This window comes from Nerophis lumbriciformis, linkage group LG33, assembly GCF_033978685.3.
Source record: "Nerophis lumbriciformis linkage group LG33, RoL_Nlum_v2.1, whole genome shotgun sequence".
NCBI lineage: Eukaryota > Metazoa > Chordata > Actinopteri > Syngnathiformes > Syngnathidae > Nerophis > Nerophis lumbriciformis.
Genome location: NC_084580.2, coordinates 8,672,501 through 8,684,329, shown reverse-complemented (window position 1 = coordinate 8,684,329; position 11,829 = coordinate 8,672,501). Strand labels below are relative to the sequence as shown.

The following is an 11,829-nucleotide window of genomic DNA, read 5'->3' as shown; positions in this document are numbered from 1 at the left end:
CCCAATATCTAAGTTACATTTAAACCAGTGTGGGTGGCACTGGGAGCAGGTGGGTAAAGTGTCTTGCCCAAGGACACAACGGCAGTAACTAGGATGGCAGAACCTGGAACCCTCAAGTTGCTGGCACGGCCACTCTACCAACCGAGCTGTACCGCCCCAAGTTCTAAAGCTTAGTGATGTATCAGATATATCAGAATGTAGGTGGGTTTATTTTGTACCCTTCACGTTCATATTTCACGGTTTGTTGCATTTTTGTTGCGTTTCACTTGTTTGCAAAATATGTCGATCGAAAGGGGTTGTGACATTCATATTTTGTCAATATTCAGTGTTTTATCGTTCATAGAAAAACGAAAAATTACTTTACGTTTTTTAAGGCGGTCTGTCATAATGTTTTGAGCATTCAATCAGACATTATTGTGAAGTTTTGTATTAGTGTCCCTAAAAATAGATATACCGGCCCTCCAGACACATGTTTTTCTCTAAATGTGGCTCTCGAGTCAAAATAATTGCCCAGGCCTGTTTTAGATTGTTTAACCCGAGGCTATAAAAAATTTGACAATGTATTTTGAAAAAGACAGTGAAATAAAATGTGTACAGTTTGAGAATGGCTTTTGTCATATTGCCATAAAAATAATACATAATAATGGCACATGTATGAGGTATGGTACAGTAGATGATGTCACCAGCCTTGCATGGCGGCATTGAACCTGCCCCTGCATGTGTGCACGTCACCAACAACACTAACCACCACCACCACCACCACCAAAGGAGACACACCGGAGGAGCTCAGTGGACATTGGTGCACTCCACGCAGATCACCCGGGGCGGACATGGCTGCGTTATAGCACCGCGACAAAAGCGGGGCCCTGCGGGAGACGCGTCATGTCCACCGTGCTGCAGCCTTGAAAGGCGACATGAAGCGGAAGAGCGACAGGAGCCGAGTGGAGTCGAGGAGGAAGAAGCGCTGCGCAGCTATGCACGGCTCAGAGGCGGAGCCAAACTCGGATATTTACATTGAGATTTCAGGTAAAGTCAAAGTGGCGGCGCGACGAACAATGTCAACTTTTTACATGTGCAACACCATTAACCATTTTTTTTAAACAATGGACGTGCTGTGATTTGTTTTCTGTGGCGAAAACGTCTATTGCTTTATGTCTAATAAACAGCACGGTTTGTCATGTGGGGGGTTAGACACATATATAAAAATATTAATATGTATGAATAGTGATAATGTTTTTGCATTTTGCACGACTACTTCCATGTCCTTCATCCTTTACTTCAGTCGAGAAGTGGAAAAACCTCGATTGTGATTGGCTGATGTCAAATGCAGCATCCGCCTTGGCAACCTTGCCACAGCCTATCGTGTGTCAGAACGGGAGAACTTTAAACTAAAAGAGGCGGGACTAAGCGTGATTGGCACTATCTTTTTCCAATGGCGTGACGTGTTGAATCTGCTTCCGCCAATGGCTTTTTGAGCTGGCTGAAGGTGGGCGGAGCTCACTTTTTAGCATAGTGCGCACTTTAGTCACACATTGAAACTCACCACCGCCTTCCTTCGACAAAGACGACTTTTGAGAAGGGCAAAGTTTAGACCTTCAACACTAACAGCAACGCGAAAAGTTCATAAAACATTGAGTACATTTTTTTGTGTGTAAGTATGCGTACGTTCTTGTGACGAATATGTTTAAAAGAGCTCCGGTCAACATGAACGGAGAGGATGTTTTGTCAAGATGCATTGAGATCATCAAAGGTGAGTTTGAGCCTGCACAAAAAAAGTAATCTTAAAGTAACTTCCTCCTCCCACCTTTTTATTTTTTATTTTTAGATCAACTGTATTTTGCCATCCTTAAGCAAAAGCTGAAAAGCACGACCGAGCGACATTATTTCTGCATTGATGAAGAGTTGGCATATGAAAAGTAAGTCAATGACATTTTAACCCTGTGTTTGGCCCATTGATGGCACTCAAGCAACACTGAGGGCAATTTTATAGTTTCTGCAAAGGCAGTTCATTATTGCAACTTTTGTCATTAATGCTCTATGCACATTTCCACATATTTGCATTAGACAACTGTAAAACAATGCATTTCCTTAGAAGTGTGTGTGTTTTTTTGAATAACTCTTGACTTTTCTGCTTGCTCAGCTTCTATGCAGACTTTGGCCCCCTCAACCTGGCCATGCTTTATCGCTTCTGTTGCAAACTGACAAAGAAACTCAAGGTAACAAGGGCACAGGGGTGGGGGTGAAAAAACGTATCTAGCATGCATTTGAGTGTAAATATTACTTAACTGTTGTTTTTATTAGGATGCAAGAACAATAAATCGCACAGTTTGAATGAGGAAAGCATAATGTGAGGGGTGTATGTGTGTGTTAAAGAAGCATCACACAACAGTTTGACTTGTTATGCAAGTGTAGAAAAGGTAATTACGCACAGTCTGCATTGAGCAGTGTTGCCGACTTGGCGACTTTCTCCCCAAATCTGGCAACATTCCAACTCCTTTTAAACACTAGCAACAAATCAAGTGACTTTTAATTGTGTGAATGCTCCAAAGCATTCACACATATGGTACACCAAAATTCATGTATTTATTAAACTTCTTCAACTCCTCCAGATTTTGGCACGCTTTACCTTCCAAATTTTTCACCCGATTCAAACCGTTCCAACTTCAAACTGCTCAGCCTATTTGGGAAACGTGGGATTTCCCTTGACGAATTCCAAAATTTCCCAGAATTCCAGGTTTTACGGGACATTTTTTCAATTCAAAATGAATTGGACATTTTTCCCATTCAAAATTAATTGGACATTTTTCAAACTTCCAACATTTCCACATTTTTCAACCGATTCAAACCATTCCACCTTCAACACATTTGACCATCCTGGAAATTTAAAGTACATTTTTTCCAAGTTCAAAAAATTTTCAGAATTTTCCAGAATTCCTGGTTTTCCAAAGCCCTTTCCCCACTAGGGATGATACTCGAAACCGATTTTCCCGGTTGTTCGATAAGAAAGAACCGAGTCCTCGGACTCGAATCCATTTTTGAGAACCGGTACCCGTTATCGAAACCACTATAGTAAAGAAAAAGAGTTGGTTCTTTATTTGAATCCCTGGGAACGAATCCCGTCCCGACCAGAAATGCCCCGTGAGACATCACGAGAAATTACGTCACGTAGCTCAGTCATTAGGCGCAGATAGGGAAAGCAGGAAAACAATGGACCGGAAAAAGCGCTCCAAGGTGTAATAAAGTTCAAGACAAAATATATAATCCAATGAATAACTTTACTAAGAGATTTGAGCAGGGTACAAACACATGACGAACACTTTTACGACCAACCGGAAACATAGCAACCAGGCTAGCAACGCACCTCCTTTACGGCAGCTGTCGCAACGTTCTTAAAGCAACCGCAGCACATACATATATGACATCTCCCTTTTTTAACTTTTGTTTTTCTTTCCTTGTAAACAAAACAAAATCACATTGTATATGTGTTGTCTGTCTAATTATAAATAATGCAGACGAGGGGTGTTGGTTGAGTTCTTGACGTTTACTTTCACAGCGTGCTCATAACCTCATTCTTAGCTGCCGGTGGCGACATGCAACAACACTTTTCGGGGCTACCGCGCATGCTCGTCACTCCCGTTGCATGCTGGGTAGTGTAGTTATATTCCCGAACTCATAACATCACATCTTTCCCCCTATAAAGAAATAATGTTAACTCAAAAGTGTATTTCTTTTTTTTAGCTTTAACTTTTGATTTTTTAGCATTGTAACCACATTTGCAAACAACTTTTCTCTTCATAGAATTTTCTTTCAATAAAGAAATAAAGTGCAAAAATGTCAAAGCATCATAACAAACAGTTACCGGTATGTCAAATAGTAGAATAGAATAGAAGTGTACTTTTTGGAGACTGTATTATTTGCAGTTTTGTGCCCAAAGACTGATTTTATTTAACACTATATTATTATTTATACACCTATAGTGATCACAGAGACAGGTTGTTTTTGTGTTACTGTATATATTTGTTTTTCTGAAAAATCCCACTTAATATACTTTGGGTAACAACAGTCAATATTTATTTATTTTGTTTTATTTTTTTAGGGGGTAACAGTCAATATTTATTTTTTAGATTTTATTTTTTTTCTTATATAATAAAAGTGAGCTTTTGTTAAACTAAATATTGTGTTTTTTTCCATATACAACAACCTATCTGGACTCGATAAGAGAATCGATAAGGAATCGGTTCGATAAGAGGATTCGATAATAGGCTCGAACTCGATAATTTCTTATCAAACATCATCCCTATTCCCCACCCTTTTTTCTAGCGACTACTCCTTCCACATTTTTTAACGCATTTCAACCGTTCCACCGTCAAATCATTCCTCTTAATCAGGACAAAAAGTTGTTTTTTGAACTGGAAAAATTCCCGGTTATCCCGAAATTCCAGGAATTCTGTAATACCATTTCTCAATTCAACTTGTTACAACTTAAACACTTCTCGACCAATTTGAAAAAAATCCAACACCAACCATTTCAACTCATTCAGACCATTCAAGTTTTTTACCATTTTCAAAGAAATTCCAGCTTTTCCCAAAATTCCCAACTTTTTGGGAAACTCCCATTGAAATCAATGGGACATTCTTTAAAGTTCCACAACTCCCACATTTGTAATCTGATTCCAACTGTTCCAACTTCAAAATATTCAGCCTGTTTGGGAATTGTGTGCTCTACAACAATCCTAGAAAAAAATCCAGGATTTCAGTTCAACTTCAGCATTGGAGCATTCACACGCAATTCCTTCAGGAATTGCCTCATCTTGTTTCCAATACAATACCGATAGTGGAGTTAAGTGTTGGCCGAAACCAAGTTTAATCTATGATATCAGCAGGGATCATAGTTTTATTATTTTGTAGTTTGAAACGTTAGAAAAGGTTGGCTCAAGTAAAATTAGTCAAACAGAACAATAGTAGGTAATACTAACCTCATGACATAAAAGTACATACTTTTATTATTTTATAGTGTAGAATGTTAGAAAAGGTTTACACAACTGAAATACTCGAAGATCAATGGTAGGTATGAAAACAATTAACCTTATGGCAGATTTAGGATTTTGAAGTGGAATGTTAATTTGTGTTTTGGTGACACCGAGTGGTCACAATAACTCATTAAATACAGGGCATGACGCAGCAAGTTAAATGATCCAGACACGTTTGTTACTGGATACTTTCGAATATTCTCCTGCCTTTTGACAATTTGTATCTGTAAGTAATATGCAACTATAAATATTTGATATTTGTTGACATATGTCATGTTTTAGATTGCAATATTGTTCAATTAAGAACGCTTATTACGTATGTCTAGCTCATACTTGCCAACCTTGAGACCTCCGATTTCGGGGGGTGTGGGGTGTGGTCGGGGGGGGGCATGGTTAAGATATATACAAGAAATACTTGACTTTCAGTGAATTCTAGCTATATATATATATATTTTATTACATATATATATATATATATATATATAAATAAATAAAAGAAATACTTGAATTTCAGTGTTCATTTATTTACACGTATACACACACACACAACAGTCATCTACTCATTGTTGAGTTAAGGGTTGAATTGTCCATCCTTGTTCAATTCTCTGTCATTATTTCAGAACACACACATTATACAAATATACATTATAAAATCAATAAGAAAACGGGAGCTCTAATTTGGGAGTCTGAATTAGGATCAGAAGTTCCTATATAAACATTGCGCACTCACGTCGCCTTTTTGTATTGATTACTGCAGCTGTGCACTGGATTCATTCACAAATACAAACTACAACTCACAAACACTTTAGAGTTAGGCTCCACCATCAGAATGTGTACTTAAACTTATAAAGATCACATGGAAATTATTCAGTGAGTTGATTCACCAAAACTAACCTGTTATACAGGAGGAAAAAGAACACAGGACGTTTCAATTGTTCACAGACTGGTCGCTCTCATCAGAATGACAAGACACTTCGGTCTGCAGGTGATAGCATTCAATTGGGAAGAAACGCCCTACTGCCCCCTACTGACCAATGTGAATACTGATAAATGTGTAATGACAGCTCCAAAAACGAATTCAAACCACAAAATAAAATAAATAAATCAACACAAAAATGTGACACATTATGGGTGGGTCACATATGCATGTACAGTAGATGGCAGTATTGTCCTGTTTAAAAGTGTCACAACATTGCTGTTTACGGCAGACGAACTGCTTTACAGTAGACGAAAACTTGACTGCTGTTGTTGTGTGTTGTTGCCACGCTGGGAGGACGTTAATGAAACTGCCTAACAATAAACCCACATAAGAAACCAAGAACTCGCCCTCCATCATTAGCTGTTTATATTATGGGAAAGCGGACGTGTGAACAGGCTGTCAACATGTCACTCAGGTCCGCATGGAGCTGGAGGGGGCGTGGCCTCCAGCGCCGCCTCCAGCGCCGCCTGAATTTCGGGAGAAAATTTGTCCCGGGAGGTTTTCGGGAGAGGCGCTGAATTTCGGGAGTTTCCCGGAAAATCCGGGAGGGTTGGCAAGTATGGTCTAGCTTGTGTGCTTAGCTGTTGTGCAGTAGCTGCTCATTCCTAGTAGCACATAGTATAGCCTGGCATGTTTACTTTTTTGACTTCAGTAAAACACCAGGGAAGATCAAACTTGTGTGCCTACTGGAGGACATTTAGATGCTAACTGACTGTCTAGCTTTGCACAAGTACATCTTCTATTGGAGCTTATCAGAGATTTTAGATGCAAGCCCATATCAACCAATACTTGTTTTTTTGCTGATATCGGACCAATATCAATATCGGATAGGTACATCCCTACATTATAGCACGTATTACCTCCTCACAAGCGGTCAGGTTGACATTAGCCTGGTGCAGCAGTCAGAGCTGAGATGAGACCCACACCCCATCCGCGTCCAGACTCCAAATGTAATGCGCATGTGCAAAGCTGCCACTGTTTCCGCTTTGGTTTACAGATAAAGATGTAAAAGTTTCCGCACTGTCACACAAAATAAATCACTGCAATGTCCCAATCCAATCGTTCATGTTATTGAGCCGATTTAAAAACAAAAAAATATATAATATTGTGGTACCGTATTTTTCGGACTATAAGTCGCAGTTTTTTTTCATAGTTTGGCCGGGGGTGCGACTTATACGTGAAATTATTAACACATTACCGTAAAATATCAAATAATATTATTTAGCTCATTCACGTAAGAGACCAGACGTATAAGATTTCATGGGATTTAGCGATTAGGAGTGACAGATTGTTTGGTAAACGTATAGCATGTTCTATATGTTATAGTTATTTGAATGACTCTTACCATAATATGTTACGTTAACATACCAGGCACGTTCTCAGTTGGTTATTTATGCCTCATATAACGTACACTTATTCAGCCTGTTCACTATTCTTTATTTATTTTAAATTGCCTTTCAAATGTCTATTTTTGGTGTTGGGTTTTATCAAATAAATTTCCCCAAAAAATGCGACTTATACTCCAATGCGACTTATGTTTTTTTTCCTTCTTTATTATGCATTTTTGGCCGGTGTGACTTATACTCCGGAGCGAGTTATACTCCGAAAAATATGGTATATGTCCCAAAAAAAGCTTGGTTAAAATGCCATAGTGTGTAAAATAAAGTGTCAGGAATGTTTAGGATAAACACACTTAATGTAATTGAACACAAATATAATGTTAAAATGTTTCAGTCATATTTATTATTACAAACAAGTATTTCTAAGGGCAAATAATTGTTTAGGAAAAAAGAAAATATTTAACTTAATAACTTATAGTTGATGTCTTTATTATTAACATCCAGTGCTACAAGTGTAAAACAATATAATAATTTAGTTTCTTTCAACTTTTACATGATGGGAAACAGTGTCCTCGACAGCAGTGGTCCCCAACCACCGGGCCACGGGTACCGGTCCGTGGATCGATTGGTACCGGGCCGCACAAGAAATAAAAAATAATAAAATGTTTTTTTTATTTTTTTTTTATTTTTTATTTTTTTTAATTAAATCAACATAAAAAACACAAGATACACGTACAATTAGTGCACCAACCCAAAAAACCTCCCTCCCCCATTCACACTCATTCACACAAAAGGGTTGTTTCTTTCTGTTATTAATATTTCTGGTTCCTACATTATATAACAATATAGATCAATACCCCCCCACCCCCCCTCGTTCCGTGGGACAAATTTTCAAGCGTTGACCGGTCTGCAGTTACAAAAAGGTTGGGGACCACTGCTCTACAGTGGTCATTTTTTATATCAGTCTGGGAAATGTTTTTCAGAAAAGTAAACAAACAATATAACTTTTAATAATGTAAATACCTCACACTCTGATGTTTAGCTTCGCTGGTTTCCAAATATCTTTTCAGTGTGATGGTTTATGAGGTGGCGATTTGTCCAGCCAGCCCTGCTTTCCACCCGAGTGCAGCTGGAAAAGGCTCCAGCCACCCTCCCCTTGCTTGTCTGTTTGTTAGCAACATAACTCAACCAGTTATGGACAGATTTAATGTCTAAAAAACAATTCCTTTTATCTACGATGAGCATGCTTGCCAACCTTGAGACCTCCGAATTCGGAGGATGGGGGTCGGGGGGTGTTTAGGTGGGCGGGGGGTTTGGTGGAAGCGGGGGTGTATATTGTAGCGTCCCGGAAGAGTTAGTGCTGCAAGGGATTCTGGGTTTTTGTTCTGTTGTGTTTATGTTGTGTTACGGTGCGGATGTTCTCCCGAAATGTGTTTGTCATTCTTGTTTGGTGTGGGTTCACAGTGTGGCGCATATTTGTAACAGTGTTAAAGTTGCTTATACGGCCACCCTCAGTGTGACCTGTATGGCTGTTGATCAAGTATGCCTTGCAATCAATCATGTGTGTTTAAACGCCGCATATATTATGTGACTGGGCCGGCACGCTGTTTGTATGGAGGAAAAGCGGACGCTGTAGGCAGTGCCTTTAAGGCATGCCCCCAATATTGTTGTACGGGTACAAATCAGGAGAACGGTTGCCCAGGGAGATTTTTGGGAGGGGCACTGAAATTGGTGAGTCACCCGGGTTGGCAAGTATGACGATGAGTACGAACACGCCTCACTTCCTTGCCAGTCCCGCGCTGCGCAGAGGATTCTGAGAGATGTTTATTGAAAAAAACTACACTCACCAAGGTTTCGTTCAATATCATCACACGTCACGGTATTAATGTAAAGACTTTGAAACCGGCATACCGGTATTATATTTATAATACAGTTACATCCCTACTTATTTATCTTACGCGGTCCTTTGTTATAAACTATGCAAATGAGGTGATGACATCATGTAGCAACTTTTAGGACAGCCAATGGCTACTTTCCTTACTGAGGAGTTGACATCTTTTATGACGCCCAAGTCTTCTTGCTTTGAATGAGACATGTTCATCATTCTTTCTTGCCGGGCAACCTTTTACTGGTTACTAAACCAAGAGTTATAACATGATTAAATGTTGCAATACCAAACTGTATGTATAACATACCTTTAAAATGGCTTTCTTGTCATTGTTTCCTTAAAAAAAAAAGTACATTGCCATTAAAACCGTCATACATTAACATCCTTTTATTCACATTTAAGTGCCATTTGTTTAAGCAGCTGTTCAAAGCTGCCACCTTAAATCATAATGTGCTCAGGTCATGTTTCAATGATGCAATTAAAATGTCCCGCACAAGGAAATGCAGTTTGCTGTGACGTGACTTAATATAATTCATGTCTTTGCACAGTCCATTACGCTTTCGAGGAAGAAGATTGTGTTTTATACCTGTGGGGATCAGAAGAAACAAGTCAATGCTGCTTACCTCATAGGCTCGTATGCAGTGAGTGGAAACAGTATTTTATACACGGTGCATAATGACTGTGTTTTATGCACCTACTGTACCAAGACAATTTGTGTATTTATGCGTGTGTAGGTAATGTACCTGAATATGACACCAGATGAGGCCTACAGTCTACTGGTGTCCAAGAACTGCACATACATTCCATTCAGGTAAACAAGAGTGTATTTGTTGCAAGTCCAAAAGTTTCAGAGCAATATTAGGTACACCTGCACTATCTATTGCAATTGTAAGGTTGCCCAAAATACTAAAATATGCTATCATTTTTTAAATCGTATATTATGTCGGGATTGGTTCTAAAATGAGGCATACGTAGGATTTGGGTCTTTATAAGGCTGGAGAATTTGTTGCTAAGAGAAATAAAAAATCAAATAAACTGGTGTTTCTCAGAGATGCCTCGTTTGGAACCTGCATGTACAATCTAAACATCCTCGACTGCCTCCGTGCTGTCCACAAGGTACGTCTCCGTTCTACCACTCGTTTGCTGTTTTGCTGAGTCACACTCCTAATGAGATTTCCCTCCGCCAGGCGCTGCAGTACGGCTGGCTGGACTTCTCCAACTTTGATTTGGAGGAATACGAGCACTATGAGAGGGCGGAAAATGGCGATTTAAACTGGATCATTCCGGGGAAATTCCTTGCATTTAGCGGGCCTCATCCCAAAAGCAAAATAGAGAACGGTACGTCTGGTGTAGCGCATCAACTGTTGTTAATTGTAGAAACTGTCACCTTAAAACACAAATTTGTTACTTCAGGCTACCCCCTGCACGCTCCTGAGGCCTACATCCCTTATTTTAGGCAACACAACATCACCAACATTGTGCGACTCAACAAAAAGATGTACGATGCCCGGCGCTTCACAGATTCAGGCTTTGAACATCACGACCTCTTCTTTGTGGACGGGAGCACGCCCAACGACACCATTGTCAGGAAGTTCCTCAATATATGTGAGAACGCAGAGGGAGTCATAGCCGTCCACTGCAAAGGTATGGAACAGATAGGATAAAATAAATTTCAGCAACCACTTTGTGATATCTCCTTAAAGGACAATGCAATTAGGGATGTCAACTTTTTCACTTCCGTCAGATACCGATATTGTAGCCTTGAGTATTGGCCGATACCGATATCAATACGATACAGGCACGAATCATACATATATTTATTCCTTATTTTGTTGTGTGGAATGTTAGAAAAGGCTTGATAAAGTGATGTTACTCTTACTGATGTTGTAGTGTTAAAACAGAAAACAATAGTCAGCAAGAGTACCGGTAGGTATAGGAAAAACTGACTCATTATTAACCAATTGGTTACCGGTACATAAATTGTAACCTTCAACATAAGAGTATTACCTCAACAAATCCAATAAAAACAAAATGTTATATTTAAAGTGCAAAATAACCACTAATACCAACATAATTATACAATTGAATAGAATAAATTAAAAATAAATTAGAAGACCCTGAAAAATAACCTAAATAAATCCAATTAGAAAAATTAAAAAAAAACATTTTAAAGTGCAAACAATTCAAGTTCACTTCAGTTATTTTTTTACTGTCAGCATATGTTGGATAGTATAGTTTTGTCTACAATGTAGTGGCGGCTAGGAATAATGTAGCGAGGTTCGAGGTGCTCCATTAAGTGTTTAAACCCGACATTACTCACCACCGACAGGGGCTGGTCATCAAGCACAATAAACTGGGCTATCTTTTCTGTTATGGCCATTGCCTTTTTGCTGTCCCGTGGTAGTTTGTCACGTCTTGCAAAGCTTTCGCCCAGCGTGGGTTGCTGAAGCGAGCCAGAGGTTTGTTGCTTCGCCTTGCTGCTCTCGCGAAAATCCTCATGTTCTTTTTTGTGGTGTTTTTTAAAATGTGCGATGAGGTTGCTTGTATTGAACCTTCCCGGTTCTGTCCCTCCACGGGACACTTGCGCCTGAC

The 11,829-nt window shown here is 39.3% G+C and overlaps 1 protein-coding gene across 8 annotated transcripts in view; it reads left to right on the top strand.

The window, feature by feature from the left end:
* The first annotated feature begins 739 nt into the window (after positions 1-739).
* cdc14b (cell division cycle 14B) overlaps positions 740-11,829 on the top strand; it is a 31,032-nt gene continuing 19,942 nt past the window's right edge. For 3 of the 8 annotated variants that reach the window (XR_009811538.1, XR_009811536.2, XM_061928854.1), the window contains exons 1-8: positions 740-1,026; positions 1,826-1,916; positions 2,141-2,216; positions 9,786-9,878; positions 9,972-10,048; positions 10,287-10,353; positions 10,425-10,575; positions 10,651-10,881. Coding sequence is in view for 6 of the 8 variants with exons in the window: in XM_061928854.1 (XP_061784838.1) it covers positions 915-1,026; positions 1,826-1,916; positions 2,141-2,216; positions 9,786-9,878; positions 9,972-10,048; positions 10,287-10,353; positions 10,425-10,575; positions 10,651-10,881 (898 nt within the window). In the remaining 2 variants the exon portion in view is untranslated. The other 5 variants (XM_061928859.1, XM_061928858.1, XM_061928857.1 and 2 more) reach the window with 3 other exon arrangements.